Below are 22,355 nucleotides of genomic sequence, written 5' to 3'. Positions count from 1 at the left end.
AGTGGCCACCGGTGTATAATTCTGTCCGAGACCGAAACGACTGCCCAACTTCTCCGTGGTTTCGACTACGGCACCGTCTGGGGCAATTTTGAAACATTTTCCCTCCCCAAACCAAACATAAAACATACCCCCCCGTGACCAACCCCTTCTCTCTCTCTCTAGTCTGCTGCATTTGTTTTGTGTGTTTTTTCAACGGCATTTTGTTTACGCGCTGCGATTAGAGAGCTTTTGGGTGGGTCGTTTCCCTGTTTTGTTTAATCATCTTTTGGTTCAGTTCTAGCGTTGCCGAGGAAAGCTTGTCTTTGCCAGTGGAAACTCCGCGGTCGATCTCGAGGGGAATCTTCAAACGAAAGAAGTGTTTTCCTTCACTGCACGCTGGACAACGAAGAGGGAAACTAAGAAGCAAAGGGTCACTGTTCTAGTCTCTCCCCCCTACCTCTTGTTTTCGGCTTGTAGTTTTGCATGTCTAATTAATTTATTCCCTCTCGAATGATGGGATGATTTCGATGCGCTTGGGACGGTGTTTTTCGAACCGGAAACGGAAATGATAGAATATAAGTATATGCACATTTGAATCATACCGCCCCGCCGGGGGGTGTTCGCTACCCCTCTTTTTCTTCTGGTTTTTCTTCAACATAATTCTTTCACACCACCTCACAGACAGACACAACAGATCGATCAAAATAAAGCGATGTTCTTCAACAGGAATCCCGAAGACGGGTGAAGAACACCATTTCGTTGTTTGTTGAAATGGATGATGATATGGTAATCATAAAGGACCATGTGCGGAAAGCATAATCAGGGAATTGCCGGGAAGTCCATTTCCGCCGTTTTGACCCGCCGGCATTTCGGTCCTTCCGGGCATCGGTGTTTATTGCTTCCAACCTCCCCCACGCTTCCGCAGTCAGGCGTGAAAGTGGAAAGAACGCAAAATGGAAAGGGAAACTATTATTACCAAAAACCGGAGCAAAGCTCGAAGAAGCCCCCAGAGCTGGAAAGAACTTGGCTTGGAAAAGTGGTAACATTTACGTTTCCTTCTCCAGCTCCGGTAATGATCCCGGGGGGGGGGGGGGGGGGGGGGAGAAACGCGGCCGGCCTCTCGAGAGGGAAATGAAAACGCAAATCCGGAAACACTGACCGGAACGTTTTTCCACATCATTACATTCAATTAGTTTACCCCCCTCTCGGACTGCGCAAAAGCTTTTCTCGCGGCGTCGAATTTTGGGTGAGCGTGTTTTTGGATTTAATTTTTTCCTTCACCTGCCTCACCATAGGCGTATTTTTCCGCACGATTGGTTTTTTCCTATAGGTTTCACGCTGGGGGATAAGAAAACTGAGTCTTGAGACATTCCAGACGTATCTACTTCCGGTTCTACGGTTGGTGGTTAGCAGAATGGGTGTTTTTGGAATGTCTCGGCTTGGGGGAAAATCACCTTCTTTGAGTTTGTCAGGTGCGTCACCCCGAGGTATTTTTCATCACCTTTCTTATACCTACTCCATCGGTAGCATTTACCCTTGCTGTATTTTCCACATGACTGCCTAAACATTTGTTTGTTGATGTCTCATCTTACCAGAGGGGTTTTCCCTTTTGGTGATGGTGATGACAAACGCGTGATAATGCAAATTTCTTTTTAAGAAACGACAATATACAAGAAGTATTTTCCAAAATTATCAACAGTGTATTCAGAAATTCCCAGCTCTAATAAAAGTCATTTAGAATTCTTCGACATAATGCAACACAACATAAAGTACAACGCTCTCAGCCGGGTGGAACTTCTTGTCCGTCTGCATGACGGTCGATTCCAACAGTTGCAACGCTTAGTCAGCTGGATATTTTTGGACATGACCATTCAACTGTCGCCAACCAGTGGCTGGGGCTACCGACTAATGTATTTTCCTTCTTCGACCGGCTGCCGCGTGATGGCGTCATTCGCGACGGGGGAGTCAGCGTTTTGGGCCCAACATCGACCCAACTGGTCATTACGGTTTTACGACCGTGAAATAGTTCCAACTAGCGACGACGACGAAGAAGGTCTGTGCTCTCTGGTGGGCCTCTGGTTGCCAAGTGCAGATTTGGCTCCGACCCGTACCAGTGTTGGCAGGGGTTCCTTTTTTGGGTTCGAACTCCGCAAAGGGGGCGACATCTTTATTTCAGCTCTGTTTTCGTCACTCCGGCGCGTGGAAATTAGTATCACATGAAGCGAAGAAGTCCGCCGGGTCGATTCTCACCAGTTGGTCGTTAAAAAAATGAAGCGCAACGAAACGAGGCTGTCCACTTGCTTGCTTGTTTGCGGCAACCTGAAGCAAATGACTAATGATTATGACAAGATTTCACGGGGGGATGCCCTAGTGCATCTTAATGCTCCCGAAAGCTGGCCGCCATGCCAGGAGCATGTTTTTCCATCTGGTGGCGCGAGGTGTAAATGATTTGTTTGAACCCATTTGACACGTTAATTTATGGCCGTAAACTTCCTGCAACATACTGCAGCATAACTGCAACGTTGAAAACGAGCCGGGACAACAGGGCAAGGGATTTGAAATATGCCACCCATGCCGCAGTGAAAACCCCCGGTCGGTGGGAAAGCGAGAAAATGAAGAAAATCGTCCGTGTTTCTCTTCTTATGCGGTGTTATATCACCGTTCTATCTCACTTTTCTCGCCAACACTTCGTTTAAGGCCGCAGCAGTTTTTAAGTTGGGCATTTGTTTTGATTGTCTTCTTCGGATTGTTCGCGTTCCATCATCGTGGCGTAACGAAGTGTGTGTGTGTTGGCAACCAATTTACTAACAATCGGACCGCGACGTAACCTAAAGGCTAGCGATGGCCACCGGCCAAATTTACTCGATGTTACGCGGTGGGTGGATGAAAGTGAAACCATATCAGCCCTTCTTCTCCGCCACGGGAGGAGGTTCGATTAGTGTTGCTGGGTTGACGTCATTATCAACATCATCATCATCGGAATTTTAACCGACCTTAATCAACCTCATGTGGGGATTTTTTTATCCTTCTTCATGAAACAAAAGATGTTTTAGATCCTTCTTCATCAAATTGAACCTTTTGTTCATCATGTGTTTTTATTTTGTATTTCATTTACGTGAAACACTTCGAGCAATTTCATGCTCGAAATGCAAACATCTGCTGCGCAAATCATTTCCTTGAGTCGCGAACGGAATTTTTATCATTTCTGATTCATCATTGCCCGAGTGAAGTTTGTGCCAAATCGAATAATCATGTATTCAAATATATTCCACTGACATGTTTGGCATGGAAATGGAATTCAGGCAACAACTGGTTTTGGAATCTGTACCAGGTTTTGATGCACAAATTGCATTCCACTGGGTGTGAAATAAAAGCCGGTTGTACGATTTTGTCTTTTCGATGTACAATTATATAAAAATACAGCTGATCCAGCACCTCTTTTCTCGTTTTACTTGCGCAAACTATGCCACTACTAAGTCGTAGAAGTGCGAAACGACCTTCGGAAGCGAAAACAGCTGTTCGTCCTCTCCCTCCCAACCGGAAAATCATGTCAAATAAATTACGTGCCGACGTGTTCGTGACGAAATAACCATGCTGTCGGAAAATTGATTGAAAATGTCGATGAAAACAATTTTAACATGTTTTCATTATCACGCTTCGGTGGGATTGCACGATGATTTATGTTGTTTTCGATCGAAACAACGTTTCATAAGGATCAAATTATGATTAAATTCACTTGTTTGTTTGACCTTATATTATTTTTAGAAATCGATTAGCAAATGAATGGCAATATTTCCAGCCAAAAATACGAACGTTCGTTGTCGTTCGTTTCCAAATTACGAAATTTATGTCCCGCCTGTCGACCTGCGACCTCGCTTGTATCGAAAAATTTTACCAACAAACTCTCCGTACCAGAAGACAAAACATATTTTCCCCGTAAAAACAAACCCCCCATCCGAGTAAAGATCGTCGTCGATCCTGGGCGTGCGGCTTTTGGAGACAAATGGCCCGGTGATTAATTCGAGGATTAGATGCGTCAACTAATTTGTCCGGACAGCTTCGAACATGCCTTTAGGAACTCCGTGCACTCTTCCGGGATGGTTGGTTCTTGCCATATGAACCATTCTGGCTTGGTTTCGTCGTTCGCTCCAGATCGAGAGTATTACTGAGGACAGGGGAAACACCTTAGCAGACGTTGCCCGGGCAGGTTTTTCTCACGCGTTGGGCAACGGCTGAACCCTTCTCTTGCGTCACCCGGTATCTCGCCTAAACGGTGTTAATTTACATGCAATCAATCTTGCGCAATCTCTCGCCAGTGTGGGGCGCTTCTTCGACAGACGATTCGCCTCCGAGCGTGAAAAATATCACCGGAGTTCGAGCGGAAGGCAAGGCAGCAATCAATCAAGATGCAAATCTGCATTCCGTGCAACGCTTCAGCAAAGGTGTCGGAAGATGAACGCATGGCGTGTACATGCTCTTTTTCTCTTCACTCCCAGTTGTAACACGATTTTTTTAAAGTCCCTTCCACCACCAAGTTTCTGTCCCTTTTCTTGTGGTCGAAGGGTCTGTGTCTCTTTTTATTTGCGACACAACCGATGATATGTTATTTCCTTTTGAAAACATTGCATGTCAAATTTCCGTCCGAAAACCGGGTGGAATGATCCGACGGTGGAAGAAAGGGCGGTTTCAGCTTGCGACATCAATCAAGCACATGGGATCGGTAGCCACTGTTCGCTCGGTTTGGTCCAGTTTTTCCGACAAACCCAAAGCGTCGTAAGTGCACATCCTCCGGGCAGAGGATACCTTTCACAGTGTTCCGTTTGTTTGTGTGTCCTTTGGCCGGTCCCGATCGGGGGTCTTACGATACTTTGCAGGCTAATCTTTCCTCGATCAATCACTTTTCTCGTGCTTTAGGGTGTTCGAAGCATAACCCAAGGATGGATGTATTATTTGTAGTGTGGAAAATATTATTTCTTTAAAATAAAATATCGGTTTCTAAATAGGAAAATTTGAATGAAAAACAAAGAATTTTACTTTTTTAAAATCCTAAGGGTTTCAAAACGAAATAACACATGTTGTGTGCGGGAAAACAGTCATCAATAATATTTAAGGATTTTTCCATTTCATTCTACACAACTGCTACAAGAAATACAAAATGGAAACATATGTCGATGTCGCGCGTCTCAAGCGCGCTCTCACGGCGTGAGATAAATCGCCACCACCGGCCAAAAACCAGATCGAATCGGACATTCCAAAGATGTATATGAAGATTAAGGAAAGCAAAACAACCCCCCAACAAACCAGTGAAGCGAATTTTCGTCGGACCTCCGGAATGAGGGAAAATGTTTAACACCGTTTTCCATCATTCCTTTCGCTCGGTTTTGGTACGGTTATGTAAATAATGACCATCACGTTAAGGGCAAAGGCCGCCGTCGTTCGGCGGAATCGGCTTCCCGGGAGAGCGTTGACAGTTTCGTCAAAAAAGTTGTATGTACCGGCCATGATCCCCCGGGGGCGCCAGCGAAAACCAGCCGGCCAGGATGCTGAAAGGCAAAGCGAAGCATGCATCAAAACACAATCCTTCGTTGATTAACTACAAGCGGATTTGAATAAAAATAATATAGGAACGAAAAGCGAAGGCTTTTCTCCTCTCGGCTGGATCCACACGGAGACATTCGTCAGGTTTTTTTTTCTGAGGAACCAGGGATTCTGTCACCCGAAAATGACATTTTGATGAGATCTAATTCCGCCGATCGGTCTTGCTGCTGCTCCTCAGCCTTTCGTCGCCTTTTTCCCGCGAAACCCCTTTACGGAGAATTCCTAACGAAATTCCTCAACTTATCCAGCTTCCAGGTAAGAAACGAAATGAACAAAAAACACATAGACCCTCCAAAAATGGCTCTATTATTCTGCCAAAGAAAACTTGCTCACGCGTCGCGAGTTTCAAGATTGACACTTCAAAAGGGAGAGGTGTTAATGAAAATGGGAAATTCTTCCTGCCCGCGGACTGACCTTCCTTCATTTGCGTTAATTTCGGGATGGAGGACACACAACGGAAATATATTAGCGGGGGGAAATACACTACAACCCGGGAGGCGAAAGTCAGCTCCCTTTGGTCGACGGCGTTACGAAAGTTCTCGCAAATAAGATGCAAATCCCTTCTGTCAGAAATAGGATTAGGTGCCATCGTCCGCGTTCGTGTTTTATTATATTTATCCATGCCGCTCGCATCCACAATCGTTTCATTAACACCTTTTGCCCGTGGAAACGAGTTTTTGGGGTTTTTTTTGTGTGTTCTCATTCACTGTGGCAAAAATCCGAAGACGACACGCTCCACCGGATTTGAATTGGGCGAAATTTTCAGCACCTTCGAAGCGTTGAAGGATGACGAAGGAAAGAAAATAATTCCTTCCCCGTGTTCTACTGCCGTTCGTTAACGTTTTGATCTTCTTCCCTCCCTTTTTTCGCAGATTCGTTCGTCAACAGCCAGGAGTGGACCATCTCGCGATCGGTGCCGGACATCCGGCTCGGCATCGTCGGCAGTCTCAGCTCGGGCAAGTCGGCCCTGGTGCACCGCTACCTGACCGGCACGTACATGCACGAGGAGTCGCCCGAGGGCGGCCGGTTCAAGAAGGAAATCCAGATCGACAATCAAAGCTACCTGCTGCTGATACGGGACGAGGGTGGTCCGCCGGAGATACAGGTGAGTCGACCTCATTTAGCAAATAAAACAAGCCAAACTCTTTACCCTTCCAGTGGTCGGTTGTCGGGTGCATGTCGGCGAATGCGCCCCAAAACGAATAAACGGATGAATGGTTTTTGGGTTGGGCATATAATAAAACGAAAACTGAGGCGCTTACGCTAGACTTGGACAGTGTTTGCCTATTTCTAGCGATGGGGAGTTCTTGCAACCTGCCAACTTCGCTTCGGCTGTGCCCATCCTGTTATCATTCCGTCTGAGTGGCAGTTCCACCATCAGCACGATTGCACAATTTGCCCCGACTACTGACCGCTGGCCGACCTACCTTTTTGCCTATCACGTCGAAGACTGCGCCCCAAAGTGGTGGAGTTCTAATTAACGATTCCAATATAGACGAGAGGGCCCGATGGGTTGTAAACACGCGGGAAGGCGGAATATCCCAGGTGAATTGAATTGACCTCTGTTACGATGGATGGAACGTGTTTACCATTGGCCGCATCGGTTACGCTCGTCAGCTGATGAGCCAGGAATGTCCAGTGTACTGACCTTTCTGTTAGGTTTGCTTGATCAAGATGAGTTGCGAATACATTGAACTAAAGAATACGCTTACAGCTTTTTTATGGAAGTTTGGGTTTAAAATATAGATCCACTGCAACTAGTGTTGTGCCTAATGAATCTTTCACCTAAGATTCATTCCGATGGTTTCACGAATCTTTGCGGATTCGAATCTTCAAAGCTTAATTAACCTTTCGAAACCTTAATGAATCTTCATGAATCTTTCATGGATCTGTCACGAATCTCCCCAATTCTCTCATAGGTGTGGACAATGTGACCAAAAAAAAAGAGGTCCCTCAACCCATTTTTGGCTGGTGTCTTTTCATCAGTTGGTGTGTTTAGGATTCATGAATCTCTCGACGAAAGTTTCATGAATCCCTTATTCATGAATCTGACTCAGATTTACACAACTCTAACTGCAACTTACATAAGTGACCATTTTTGCATTACTTTATAAAGCGAAAATAGATTTTCGATTGACAAGTTGTAAGAAACGATCGCGATAAACACCGGAATGTAAGTTTTCTTCAATCGCTTAAAGATGCTACCACCTCGATGATGGTGACTGGATATTTTTCAAGGGTACTTTGTCGACCTGTCCTCACTCTCTGCCTTCGGGGTGTCGTGGCAACGTATAAGGAAAGCCCAGTTCCGCATACGTTTACGGAGACGCCAACCGCGTTTGACTGAGAGGCGCCACCAAGCTGTGTCTCACACCGCCTTTCAAACATGTTGGGGCGTTTTATGTGAGGAGGTCAGGCACCAAGTGGTGTGAGTGGGTAGGAGCAATGTGTCGCCCCTGAGGCAAAGTGAAGCACTCATGTGGGGCAATAAATTGACGCACTACCTTGACATTGAAGTTCTTATATTTATTTGATCGAAAAGATTACTCGACAAGCTTTGCGGGTGGCAGTTGAAACATTTTTGAATATTAAACGAATTGTTTTCTAACAGTTCTGCTACATTGTCCTCGGCAGTTACGTGTAGAGTGTAGTCCTGGATTGCATTCCCCTTTATTTTTAATTTTTGCAACGTATCCTTTTTAATGATATTGCATATTTCAAAAGTCATTGAAAGCAAAACAATCGATGCTAGATTTGATAAAAAACAGGAACCGGATGTACAGCTTGAATTGTGATTGTCCTTTCCCTCCCTGAAGGATCGGTTTAAAAAAAACCCTTGCCCACCAATGGGAGGGTGATGTTGAATCGAACGGAAACTTTATTGCATTCTAATTGTTGCAAATTATTTCAACCTCCCCATATCGGAAGAAGGGCTGTTCGGTAAAGAATGACGAATGGGGTTCTGATCCAGAACAATGCACCGATTGGCGGGGCGAAGAAAAGTAGCAGGGGATGGTAAACGGGAAAAGCTACGAGATCGTAAAATCACCCGCGGACTCATCACTCGCCAATTCGCCATCAACTCGCTAAACCATCGCACACGAGCATCGAGTCATCGATAATCGCGCGATACCCGCCCTGCAAAAAAAAAAAGGTGATGTTAATTTGCATATGCAGACCTAAGCCACAGTTGCGCCACGGGTGGTGCGTGAATAATTGGTTGCATCAGCACGAGTCGCGCCGCCGATGCAGCGTTATGCAGCGTAACGGTGGCGCTGCATCGAAACAACAATGTGTGCATGTATCACAAGTCACCGGACGCCCGATTGCGATCGTTACGGGGCACATTTGTGTGAGTGGCCGCCAAGGAATATGCAGAGCAAGGAGGACTCCAGTCCTCCAATCAGTTACATTCCGACCCTTACTTTATCCGATCCGATACGATCCGATCGATTACCTCCCGGGTCTATCTGCATTTTACAGGCCGTTCTCGATAGTTAACGCAACCGTAAAGCTCTCCGCATCGCATGCACATTTTATTGCACTTTAATGACTTTCCCCCGGGGATGACGGGTGTTCCAGGGGACGGTAGGCGGTAACCCTAGAAAATTGGTTGCAGATAATTTGAATTGCTAATTAGTGTGCCTCCCGATAGATAGAGAGAGGAACGCCACCGACTGCAGAAAGGGAGCCGGATTCCAAGCCAGAATCCAGAACGGGATGTGCAAAATCCCAACCCCCTCGAGAAAGTAGCTCGCCGCGAATCCCGTTACATGCAACAAACTGTTACACTATCCTTTTTGCCAATCGAGGATGAATTGCTAATGGGTTGTTTTGCGTATCAGTTTTACGATTTATTGATCCTTAGCGCGCGGTGGCTTTTACCCCTTTTTTTTCTTTTTCGTTCCTCGACCTCTTTCTCTCTTTCGGTCGTTTCATGTTCCATCGAAAGCTTTTGCTCCGCGCACAGGACAAAACCTCGCGGAAGGCCGGGTTATAAATTGTCAATTTCATGCCCGAAATAAACCGTAAGCTAGGATGCGCCATTAAAAGGACGAATCATTGGGGAGAAATGGCCTGGAAGCGGACGCGACTTCAGCAGTCAGTGGTGATTGTAATGTAAATATTTTTGTTGAACGTGAACGAATCGAACCGCCGGTATCGATTCCCGCTTTCGCCCAACGTTGTTCGTTGTTTCGATTATTTATCGCTCTATTAATGAGGGTTTTAGAACTGTTTCAAACGGTTCGCATTTTGAGATAAAGCTTACGGCTTTTATCTTTTTTACAAGATGCGTTTTGGAAACTTTTAGTTTTCCGTTAGTGTTACTCAGTATGTACAATTTTTCCTCTTCCAATATTTAAAATAAACAACGATTTTTTGTGAATAAATGTACAAGACGTATAAGGACACTTTAAAAACAAAACCGTTCTGAAATGCGATCTCTCCTCACAAACCCTCCATTGTTGTTCCCCGACGTGTCCTGACAAATTAAAAACCAGCCACCATCGGATTTAAATACGCTATTCCTTTTTCAAAAACTGCAACTGCACTTTGGCGACGGCTGGCTGTTTCATGCGTCAATTCGTTGGCAAATTGATGGAAACACACGTGACGCGTTACAAATACATACACAAAAGCGATGGTCTGCCCTGGCCACAGAGTCCTTTTAATGGTGCCACCCGCGGCCATTACATATCCGCACGGGAAGTGGTGCGCACCCTTTTGAAGCGCACGGGAACTACACCCTTTAATTATGTGTCGCACTCATGGTTCCGAGATGGTGGAAAAACATGGCACAAAGAGGGAATTAAACTTAAATTAAATCCAACAATTGCAGGACAAAAGTGTGCGCACGTTCCCCCGCAGCGATTTGTTTCGGTGGTTTGAGGGAAAAGTTAAAAAAAAAGTACATGTACGTCTGTTTGTGAGAGCCATATAGCCTGGTTCATATTTCTAAGCCCCCCGGGGTTGTCTCGGTTTCCTCGGTTGCAAAACTTCGTTCAGTCTAGAACATGGCGTATGGAAATGCATAAATCTCTTCCGGGGATAAAATCCAAGAAATGCTAGCTGCAGACCGTAAGCCGTAGGCGACATATCAAAGGCATCCGAGTCGAAGGCCTAGTGGAAGGCTTCCTGAAAGTGGGTTTTCACCACCAACAACCATAAACCATAAGCTCATCATCATCCCTATCATACGCGGCGACTTCGAGACGTGCGGCGAATACTTTGCAATGGGCTGGTAATTACAGTCTCGAGGGCAGCTGAGTTTTTCCTTCACACATCCTTCGCATTGCCGCAGGACCTGCCCGTTCTTCTCCCAAGCACCTCGTTACGGTTCCTTACGGTTCCGTAGTCGCATTTCGCAAACCCGTCGTTCGCGCGTCTCAATTGCGTTGTGTACGTTTGCATAATTTGAAGGCGCGCACTCGTTGCACAAGTCTGCCTACGAGGAGGAGGTCCTTTGAATGTGGAGTGGAAAATGGAAGAAAGAAAAACATCAACCGTACACAAATCTCCATCGTAGCCAAAGTCACCGCCGCGGATCGCTTTCCATTTCAATGAACCTTGGGTTGGCGGCCGGAAGACACACGTCCCAGTGTAACATGACGCACTGTTAGAATATGGGCCCCTAAGAAGGCATACCATCTTTCCACGTCCTCCAACTATCGCCATGGAGCCTTTTTTCTGTGCGCCTTGGCCTGAGTTCAAACCCGGACATGTGAGGAAAACTAAAGCTCCATTCCGTATGTTGGAGGTACGCCAGACACCGACATTCCTCTTGCAAAACACTGTTGCCGCCAGTCGGTGTCCCTCAAAAGGTGGCGTACAGGAAGTGGTCGTCGGCGTCACAAATTCTAGAATGTTGTCGTCGGGTCCCGTGCCTCTGGTGGCGCAATGGTATTGCTATTGAATTTCTGGTTTGTCGCAAGACGATGGTATGGGAGGTGGCCCTGGGAAAATGCTGGGGCCTGGTGGGTGGATGGGTGGGTGGGTTGTTTGGCATATGAAGCGCGGAGGCTCGTCGGTTGTTGTTTGGTGCGGTTAGATGCGCCTGCGCCATTCGGCTGGTGCACCTCTCCGAATTTGTCGGGGGAACCATGCGGCACCTTTTGGTGGCCGACCTCTTGAACTCCTTTCCTCTCAATTCCGCGAAGCCTCCACAGGTTCTGTTGGCTTTCTTTCTTTCTTCTCCGATTTGGCACAACGGCAAACGGCAGCAAATTTTCTCGCCAGAACGAACTGGTGGCGGCGGCGTGTAAATCAAGTTCATTGCCTACTCCCGGCCGACCGGGGGGGGCGAGTTCAGGCTTCGGTGCGAGTCCCGATCCGACCTCAGTATACGTTGTGAACGCGTCCGTGGTTGACTTCTTCGCCGGAGAAGCCGTAACGGTTACGTGTGAGTTACTGCCAAGGGTATAATTGTGAATGGTAACCTCAATTGCTTGTCTTGGACCGTGCGTGCGTGTGCTCCACTTCAGGCAAAAACCCCCACGGACTATATTCTTTTCAACGCAATATTCCTAGAACATTATCGGAGGATATATTAGTGCAGTGTAGTAAGTGTCGTGTATATATTTTACTTTTAAAAGGTAGTTGGCAACCTTCTAGTTCTTTGATGGTGGTACTTGGGGAACTAACTTTAGATAGTGTCCAAATTTTCTTCAAAGAATTTTAAACTAGTCAGTGTTGTCTACTTTTTAGTTAATTTCAATTTGTGTTTGAATAAATTACGTAAAATTGAAATATGTATACAGTGAACAAAAGTCAAAAAAACATTACGAAATAGATGAACAACACGGACCCAAACAAAGTATTATTTCTCAAAGCCCTCCAACAATATAGAGAGACAGTGCCCTTGTGCCTGCTTTAGGCTGCAATTTCCACAGCTTCGGCCCAAATTCGCCCCGTCGTCATAAATTAAATCGGGTGCCATTAAGGTGGGCAATCGGCCCGTCGGTTACCGATTTTCCGTTGTTTTTCCTCCTCTATCATCTACTTCTGTTGCTTCTGTTTCTCTTCAGTGGTGCGTTTTTCTACTTTTCTATTATTTTTACCTCGTTGGGTTGTGTTTCTATTCTTGCTCTCTGCCCTGTAGTTGTTTTGCTCTCTTCCCCGCGGGTGCTTGTCGATAGTTGCACCATCGGCGCCACCCCACGAAACAAGCCCGGGTTTCGATACTTGCGCGACGCTGCTGGCTGCCCGGTGATGACAGCTCTATTAGGCGTAGTTAGGTGGCGTAATGCGGCCTTCCATCCCATCCCGGTTCCACGCCGCGTAGTTTTCCGAAAACACGTGCGCGCGCGATAATTTCGTGATTTTTTTTCTGTTCTGTTTCTCCTTTTTTTGTTTTGTCAATCCGAAAATTACTCCCGTTAATGGACTTGAAACGATAAATTGTGCTACTGTCGATGGTTCCAGGAGGGTTTCAGATACAACATAATTCCATGCCCGCACGTGAACTGTACAATGGTCGGTGGAATAACATAAGAGACTATCCCCCGGATCATTACTATCACAATTGGTGGACTTTCTAAAGACTTTCTAAAGTAAAGTAGTAGTGGAAAACGTAAAAAAACGGTCACTATTTGTACGATTACGCGATGTAACGGTGCTTCAACAGTAGGAGAATGCTCTGTTCGAATGATTTAATGCCCACTCATTTCTATCCGTTCTTTCGCTGACCTCTGACTCGCGCCTTCGAATAGAAGTTAGTCATTTTTGTTCCAGAAAATGAAAACGCATAATCCAAACCGTTTGCTTCACTCGTATCACATAAGGGATCACTCTTCCGACACACACATTCGGCGATCATTCAGACGTGATTTACTGGACTCGTCGTGGACTACCGTCCATCATTAGCAGCTGGCGAAAACTGCCGTTTTGTTTGCCTTCTATTTGGTTTTGTTTTACGGCAATTCAAATCACCCGTCTGGTGGCCTCATTTTCCAACTGTGACGCTCTAAAGAACTCGTTTTGCGTAGACCGGGGGGCAACCGAGGCCGAAATCATCTTCCGCCGAGGCGAAGCCTGCCTGAAAAAGGGTCCGAATGTTTGATTTCGGAATGTTTTGCCCAAACTTCGATTTTCCCCCTCAGCGACCAAGACTTTACGAGACAGACATGTGACGTGGTGAAGGAATGTCATGTGCGGTTGATTGTTTGCGCAAGTTTAAAAACTGTCAAAAAATCTACCCTCCCGCTGGCGGCGAGTTGTGCGAAAGTTTATAAAAGAAAAAGGTTCACCTTTGGTAGTTTTCTTTTCAGCTTTTTTTTTGCTGGGTTTGAAGTTTTTCAAAAGAAATCAGTCGTGCATCGATCATAAATCTTTCATTATCAATCAAATGGCGCACGGCGACGACGAAGTTCCAGTGCCCATAAGCGCTCTCTGGCGAAAAGTTCATCCCCTTGGTTGTAGTAATGAGTCAATATTTCGCGAAAACGAACATTAATGGACTCCGAGATCGTCTCCTTTGGTTGTATCCCTTTTTCAAAAAAGGAACCGAGCAAAAAAACTACAACCTTCCAATCCTACCAGAATGTAATGGACGGGTAACCGACAAAACGAAACTCCAGGAGTTTTGGGACTGACGGTGTTCTTTCCCGTAGTAAAAAAAAACAATGTACTTCGAAAGGGAAAATCCACATTTCCCCCTTTTTTTCGAAAATTTCTCAAAACGGTAACGCAATTCCAAACGCGACGACAAAACCAAAACCCAACGTGTGATCGTGTGCAATGTGACACTCTGCGCCGTTCTGTTTGTATTTAGTTGGTTTTGTGATTTATTGGTTCACCGTGACAAATCAATTCGGAAAACACAGGACCTCCCCTGTGTGCGGCGGCCCCTTTTGGGTTGGGTTTGCAAATTTTGCCAGAAACCGCTTTTCGGCGTCGTCCAAACCAACATTACCAGTTTTTCTCCTGCACGACACCGTGTGTTCATTGTTGCGCCTATTCAATTGCAATCTTATTATTTTCGCAGTTTTAGCTTCTGTTACTAACCAAACCAACCGTTCTGTTTTCCTCCCATTTCCGGTACAGTTTGCTGCCTGGGTCGACGCGGTTATCTTCGTCTTCAGTCTCGACAACGAGTCCAGCTTCAACGCGATCTACACCTACTACAACCGGATAGCACACCATCGGAAGACGACGGAGATACCGTTCATACTCGTCGGTACACAAGGTAGGTTGTTTTTGGGAGGAAAAGTTTCGCCCCCCCGGATGTCCTTCCGTCGTTGTCAATTTAGTAAATCGATTAATAATGTTTGTCTTATTTGCTTTGGCCTTTTTGCAGATGGTATTTGTGAGCGGGCACCGCGTGTAATTGACGATGCAAGAGCCCGTAAGCTGGCGCAGGATCTGCGGTCGACATACTACGAAACCTGCGCTACCTATGGACTGAACGTGGAACGAGTGTTTCAGGAAGGTGAGTGATCCCAAAAGGATTCAGAACTACGTCAAATTTTTCGTAGAATTGCTAATTAAATTTATGTTAAACTACTGGGATATGAGCTTTTCCTTTTTTTCAAATTGAAAAGCTCCTTCAAAAGGCTTTTATTCCATATCCTTTTGCTATTTTTGAAGTGTCCTATCCCTCGGTGTCAAAAACGCAAGGATGATATGATCGGAGCGCCCCCTCGCGTTCAGATTGGTAGGCTGAGTGTCCTGTTGTCATACGCAGAACAAGGACGCACACACAGGCACATCTCGATTCGTTCACGACGCAGTTGTCGTTCGAACGCAAGAAGAATAGCACCCCGAAAAGAAGGACCTCTTTCCAAGAAGAGCCCAAAACAGACGAGCCTCCGGGAGCGAGTGAGACAGTAAGCAAGCTTTCGAGAGGGCTAACGACGACATGTTGAGGAACCCGGACGGAGGCAGAGAGCAAAGGAAGGAAAGATCGATAGCAACAGCATAAACAAAACAAAGGCCACCTCTCTGCGAGATTTACCACCGGTTTTCGTGGGTACGGAACGAATGTGCTTCCTGCGCCTGTAGTCGTGGTAACGCGCCCTGGTGCCTTCTGCCGTTGTTTTCTTTCGACCACAGAAGGTTGCAGAGGCTTGCGTGTGCAGAGAGTGTGTGTATGTGTGGTTCGATCCGTTTCTCCCTTCCCTTCGCGGTTTATGTTTTATGTTTCGCTGTCGGCGAGGAGGCACGTTTAAACTGCCTCATTTACTGAACTCTGTGTGGCCTCGGCGGGACCTTCGTCGTGTGGTTCGATCTCTCCTCGCATCGCCATCGTTCGAATGCTCTCCGACCCTTTTGGGTTTCATCTTTCTGCTCCTTCCACGTCTATGCTATGCTGCTCATCTCGGCATCTTACGTGCTTTCGGGTTGATTCTTCGGTTCAGCAGTACAAGAGCATCTTGGCAACGGAAGCAGCAGCAGCAGCCTCCTGTGTTGTGTTGTGTCTTTCGTGGAACGAGATTTCATAGCATACTTATGCTTTGCTTTGGGGTAAAACGCGCAAAACAGTTTGGCATTTGCGTTGTCCGCGTGTGTGCACGGAGCACCAGTGTGTTTGGTGTTATTATTGAAGGTTATGTTACAGCAAACGGTCACTGAAAACACCGGTTCGATTGAGACTTTAACCTAAACAACGACAGTGTCGAGTTGTCCGTAGAAAGTGTTCGATTTTGCACATTGAAATTGAGGCAGCATTTATGTTGGAAAAACTCACCCTCGACCCCGTCCGGAACAGTGGTGGAGGACAAAGCGTGGTACACGCCGAACCTGGTGGTGCTGCCATTTCCGTAGCACCATTGGCAAGGGCTGCTGGCGAGCAGCATCAGCAGCAACAGCAGCAACAGCAGCGAGCGATGCCTTTCTACAGGCGATACTGTAATTATTACTTGTGTGATGGATAGGGGGCATCCCGAAAACGGGTTACGGTGGGATGTTGTGTGCAAAAAGAAAAAAAAACTGGAATATGTGTATCCTCACCCGAAAGGAGAAACATCTGCCTCGCGGATGGTTTCCAAGATTCGTACCAAAAAAACTAACGTCATCTTTCTTTTACTCTTTCTTTCGCCTCGCGTTGTGCAGCCTGCCAGAAGATTGTCCAGCAGCGCCTTTCGACCGGTTCCACGATTACTCCTACCAACTCCCGGCCAACCACGCCGCAAGGTACGCGGCTCGGTTTGGCCAGCTTTCATCCAGCCACGCAGCTGTCAGTTCCTAGCCCGACGAATGGGTTCACCAGCGGGACGAACGCCGGTTCGAGCCCGGCCAACGTGGGCCATGCGGTAGCCAATTCCTCCCCCAGTCACCAGCAGCAACAGGCCGGAGGAGGAGGAGGCATGACGCTACCCCATCGGCATCACGCGCTGTCCGCTTCGAGCCATCACATTCCGATCAAGGTCAGTGCGGAGCTGATCGCGGCGGAAGTGCAGCATCATCAGAATACGGCCGCAGCCGTTGGTGGAGGGAACGGACAGAAGTGGGGCACGATCTCGCACGGTACATCGCAGCAGGCGCTGCTAGCGCTTACGAACGAGAATAACAACATCGCCAAGTTTGTGCCACCGATGCACCCGGTATCGTCCGCCGGTGGTCCGAACAACGATGGGCTGCAATCGCTCGGATTGCCCACGGGGAAGGACAACGGAAGTGGTGGCAGTGGTTCCGCCAAAGACAGTGGCAAAGATGGGAAGGAACTCCCAACACCAACGTCCACTCCGACCACCTCGCGCAAGAGTCGCCGAAGGTCGAACCTTTTCATTCCTTCCTCGTCGAAAAAGGAACAGCAGCAACAGGAAAAGATTAAGAATGGCGAACTCGGCTCTGGCAGGGCCATTCCGATCAAACAGGGCTACTTGTACAAGCGCAGCAGCAAGTCACTCAACAAGGATTGGAAGAAGAAGTACGTGACACTGTGCGACGACGGTCGGCTAACGTATCATCCGTCGCTGCACGATTACATGGACGACGTGCACGGGAAGGAGGTGTCACTGCAGTACGTTACGGTGAAAGTACCCGGCCAGAGGCCACGCGGTACCAAATCGATCATCACGAACAGTGCGCTGACGGCGGCCGCTGCCCAGGCACAAGCGGCCCAAGCGTCCAGCAATGGAACCAACGGGCAGACTAACGGGCTTACCGAAGGCATCGGCGGACTGTCGTTGGCGAAGGACCGCAAGTGCACGGAGAAGGTGCTGCTGACCGCGTTCGACACGCTACGGGAGCCGGTGAAATCGAACTCGCAAACGAGTGGCGATGAGGGCATCGTGATAAGCAACAGCAACTCGCAGAGTTTCCTCGGCAGTGACAGTAACACCATCGGCGGAGGTGGTGTTGGTGGTGGTGGCAGCAAGATTGACGCCCAGACCCCGAACGTGAAGAAGCGCCACCGGAGGATGAAGAGCAGTGGCGTGGGGAAGAACAGCGAATACGATGGTAGGTTTGGGAAGGCAAAACGAATCATTGACCGGGGTCTAACTCGCAAAATTACTTACAGATTCCGATGGGTTCGAGTTTTACATCGTTTCGCTGGACAACAAGCAGTGGCACTTCGAGGCGTCCAACTCGGAGGAACGGGACGAGTGGGTTTCGGTGATCGAGCAGGAGATCTTCAAGAGCTTGCAGGGCATCGAGTCGTCCAAGTCGAAGCCACTAAATCCGAGTGATATTGCATCGATGCAATCGATCCGTAGTCGGGTTCCCGGCAATGGCTACTGCGTTGATTGTGATTCACCAAGTAAGAGAATTGTCTAAAGCTACTTTGTGAACATTTGTTTCTAACAAACTGTCTTTCTTTCCCACGCAGATCCCGAATGGGCTAGTTTAAATCTCGGTGTCCTAATGTGCATTGAATGTTCTGGTGTACATCGGAATCTTGGTTCCCATATCAGTAAAGTGCGTTCGCTTGGACTCGACGAGTGGCCGTAAGTATTTCCTTGATGAATTCAAAACACAGTAGCCGTCTTCAAAATTGATCTAACATTCATTTCCATTTTCTTTCCAGACCTGGTCATCTGAGCGTTATGCTAGCCATCGGCAACAGTCTAGCAAACTCCGTCTGGGAAGCGAATACACGCGGTCGTGTGAAACCTACTCCCGCCAGCTCGCGGGAGGAAAAGGAAGCGTGGATTCGAAGCAAATACGAGGGCAAAGATTTCCTTCCACCTTTCAATCCATCTCCACCGATCGGACAGCAGCTGTGCGAAGCGGTCGTTCGATCGGACATGAAGTCCATCATCATCCTGCTGGCCAATGCTTCCCACGAGCACATCAACTCAACCGCCAGCAATCGTGACCTCCGGACGCCGCTGCTGCTCGCGTGCGCCATCGGAAACCTCGCCATCTCACAGCTGTTGATATGGGTATGTAATAGGACACGCCGTGTGCAATGAACAGTTTAATAAAATGTGCCATTTTTCTTATCTTCCACAGCACCACGCCAACCTGAAACATGTCGACAATGAGGGTCGCTCGTGCCTAACGTTCGCCAAGGCGGCCAACTCGCTGGCCGCTGCTAAGCAGGCGATGAACTCGCCGCATCACGTGAACGTCGAGACGACGGCGGCCCTGGTGGAGCTTCTGACCAGCCTTGGGTGCACCGATCCGGCCCCATTTTCTGCCAGCGGTACGTTACCCCGCCGGCGGGAAACCATCGATCAGGCGACGTTCGAAAAGTTCTCCTCCAGTGTGATCTAGGCGACCGGACAGAGGTCCGGTGTTTCTCAGCAGCACCTTAGACAAATTGGTTAACACGCAATCTCAAACGTTTACGTCAAATCTGGCTGGTAGGAGGAAAGATCCGCTTCCGGAAAGTAGACACATATATATTATGCTAGAATAGACGGAAATAGTCCCTGCACCGCCCAATGCAGGCAGCTCTTGATAGAAAAAGGATCTGCAAAGCACACTTACAAACAAAGAAACATGCACCACACATAGATCTTGTGCGTGTGTTGTGTAAATCGTTTCATTTCGTTCCGATGCACCAAATTGATGTTTGCGTCCGTGTATACCATGTTTGTTATCGCACGTTAGAAAGAGATACTTAACACTTTGATGAATACTAACTAATTCTATTACTGGCAATCGTGGCAAAGTAGGATCGTTACAAAACAAACTAAACAAAATTATCCCCCATAAGGCAATGTGATTCGTATGTTTCGACCGTAGGATTTGGTTTTCGTTTCGTTTTAAAGGAGCCTGTTCGTTTTGTTTTGTTTCCACGGTTCGTGCCGTCGATCGGTCGATCATGGGTGTTTCTTTTAATGGCTATCGTCGGGAGGGTTGTACGCAAACGGTGTATATAGTAATGTTTCCTAATGATCCTCAACTCCCCCCGCGGATGCCGCGATCCTAAGCAGAAGAGGGAAAGTTTTGTACAATATGTGTGTAAGGGAATAGGCTACGTATATGAAGTATTAGTATTACACCGGAAATAGTGTAACAGGCGAAGAAAACACGGTGGTCGAATTGTATTGTAATGTACGGAGGGTTGAGAGTATGATTAAGATTATGGTTAGTCCTTTTTTCAGATTTGAAATTTTGTTTTCAATTGTACGTAAAATGATTTTATTGCGGTTGTTTCGGTGATTTGTTTTTAAGTTTAGCTTAAACTATCCGGCACTCCGAACGAGTGTCGAAGAGCAAAAACCCTAAGGGAATAGTTGATAAATCAGAGAGAGGGAGAGAGGGAGCAATTTGTTTATCACAGGCAGACCATGCTACATAGAAACGCTTTGGTTAAATAGACCCGTTCTTACCTAATTCTTCTCACCGTCTAACTGTTTACACATTACAACTTTTAATATTATGATAGTCATTCCTGCATATGAACAGATCCCAAGGCAAACTGCTTTCCGTTTGAATTTCACAATCGAGGCTAACGGTTAAGATCATCGTAATAGGTTTTGTTAATTTATGTTGTTTCTAGTTTAGTCTTGCTGAGGTCAGTTTTGTCCACCACAAGGTATGATGGTGCGGGTAGAATGGAAGTTTAACATTTGAAGAGGAAACAGAGATCATCCCATCACATCTCCCTCGTTGACTTCTTTATCATATCTGTTTTAAGCATCACTGGAAGGGCTCCATAGTGATAACCGTAGATCAAAAGGATGGCCCTTAGTACTCGATGATTTGATCTCGTTTGTTAGAAAAAAAAACCTTCACCATACTAAACCCATTTCATCGCCAGCAATCACGAAATCGGATCCCATTTTCATCCACATTCGATCGTCCATCGTAGGTAAAGATTCCGGTTAGTTATAGTTCGGTGCAAAATCCAACGGCTACGATTTCCTCGCTCTTTTTCGTAGATAGCAGTACGGGAGCGAATATAGCCCTTTATCGATATTTCATAGTTGGATGCTAGGTGCAGCTGCGGGCCTCACATAGGAGTACTTTACTGAAATGAACTAACTATACGAAGAATAGATAAGCGAAACCCCTCTCCTATGACCTTCCTCTCATCACAAACAAACATATGCCAAATGTTTTAGTCTAACTAACTGAAACCCCTCTCGAGGGAAGTTAACAACTTTGACGTACTTCGGCCACAAGCATATGTCTGCCCCCAAATGGATGAATGACTTATGCCGTTTCATAGCAAAACCTATAGAAGAAACGATCTTATACGATTACATAGCATAGTAACATGAAAAGGTACACTAGTATAGATGCATACCACACATAATACAAACCATGAACCAATCTACCAGCTACAAATACAAGCACACTCACGATACCGATTAAAATTCCTATATTGAAGAAATATTCTAATACAAGATGTAAAGAGCAGTGCGGTGTGTGCCGTTTGTTCCGTGTTTGGCAAAACATTTAACAAACAATAATAAAGTGAAAACAAAAACCCTAGTAGAAACGATAAACCTCACACCCAACAAACGAAGATACAAATGCTTAATAACAACGGCAAAGTGACAAACAAACAAAACCCATAACAAAACAAAACAAAACAAAAAAAGAGAGAACGTTAAAATATCAACAGTTTATAAGAGTGCTAACATGAAGCAAATGAAATTTAATAGAAAAGTATGATTGCAAATCATGGAATACAGTGCTAAACTACTTACCCTTTCTTAAGACAGGAGCAGACTAATGTTGAACTAGTAATATCCGATTCAGAACAGAAAAAGGACAAAGGTCTACTTTATTGGAAATACCAAAACCCTGTAAAACGTTTGCATAAGGCAATAGACAACTGTTTGAATACAAAGTTTAAAACGCGTGGAATTTGTATTGGAGAAAAGTAAGATCTTTACGGTGCCCCCTTGGAATATCCCCGAGATAATGTAAACATGTGAGCAGCACCAGCGAAGGAACGTGTAAAAGTAATATACAAAGAAACCTATATAAAATGAATGACTTATTTTTATTTTAATGTAGAATACGTCTAGCGAGGGTAGTTAAAATATTGAGAAAAACATCTTTGCTTTTAATTGATTCAAAAGTTATGAAGTTCGAATGAGTTGCCCAAAAATGTTGCGAGCATCCATATTTCTGGGTTTCTCTTAAAACTTCAACTCAAATTGAAAACCTTATGGCACAATGAAGATTCGTGGTTGAGAACCACTGCACAAAAAAGTGCTACATCACAAGATAAACCTGTTTATTAGTCGTTTCACGTTGCGCATATAACGTTGATGAACAACCATTGAGATTGAATTTATCAATTATTCTACGTTACCACAAACCTTTGACCAAGTTTTCTATTTGTAAACATTGCTTGTTTCTGTTTCTGTAGAAAACCATCTGATTCGTTTGATGGCACACATGGCGGAAGTTCCATTATCTCAGCTGGA

General features: G+C 46.2%; 1 protein-coding gene across 7 annotated transcripts in view; it reads left to right on the top strand.

The window, feature by feature from the left end:
• LOC131266118 (centaurin-gamma-1A) overlaps positions 1-21,904 on the top strand; it is a 141,521-nt gene extending 119,617 nt beyond the window's left edge. For all 7 annotated transcript variants that reach the window (XM_058268482.1, XM_058268479.1, XM_058268480.1 and 4 more), the window contains 8 exons: positions 6,450-6,682; positions 14,620-14,761; positions 14,873-15,004; positions 16,627-17,976; positions 18,038-18,277; positions 18,347-18,464; positions 18,545-18,902; positions 18,973-21,904. In XM_058268482.1, coding sequence (XP_058124465.1) covers positions 6,450-6,682; positions 14,620-14,761; positions 14,873-15,004; positions 16,627-17,976; positions 18,038-18,277; positions 18,347-18,464; positions 18,545-18,902; positions 18,973-19,236 — 2,837 coding nt within the window. In that variant the 3' untranslated portion in view covers positions 19,237-21,904. The remainder of the gene's footprint in view (positions 1-6,449; positions 6,683-14,619; positions 14,762-14,872; positions 15,005-16,626; positions 17,977-18,037; positions 18,278-18,346; positions 18,465-18,544; positions 18,903-18,972) is intronic.
• Positions 21,905-22,355: the final 451 nt, after the last annotated feature.

Source organism: Anopheles coustani, chromosome 2, assembly GCF_943734705.1.
Source record: "Anopheles coustani chromosome 2, idAnoCousDA_361_x.2, whole genome shotgun sequence".
Classification (NCBI taxonomy): domain Eukaryota; kingdom Metazoa; phylum Arthropoda; class Insecta; order Diptera; family Culicidae; genus Anopheles; species Anopheles coustani.
Note: the sequence above shows the minus strand (reverse complement) of the source record. Positions and strands in the feature narration are given on the sequence as shown.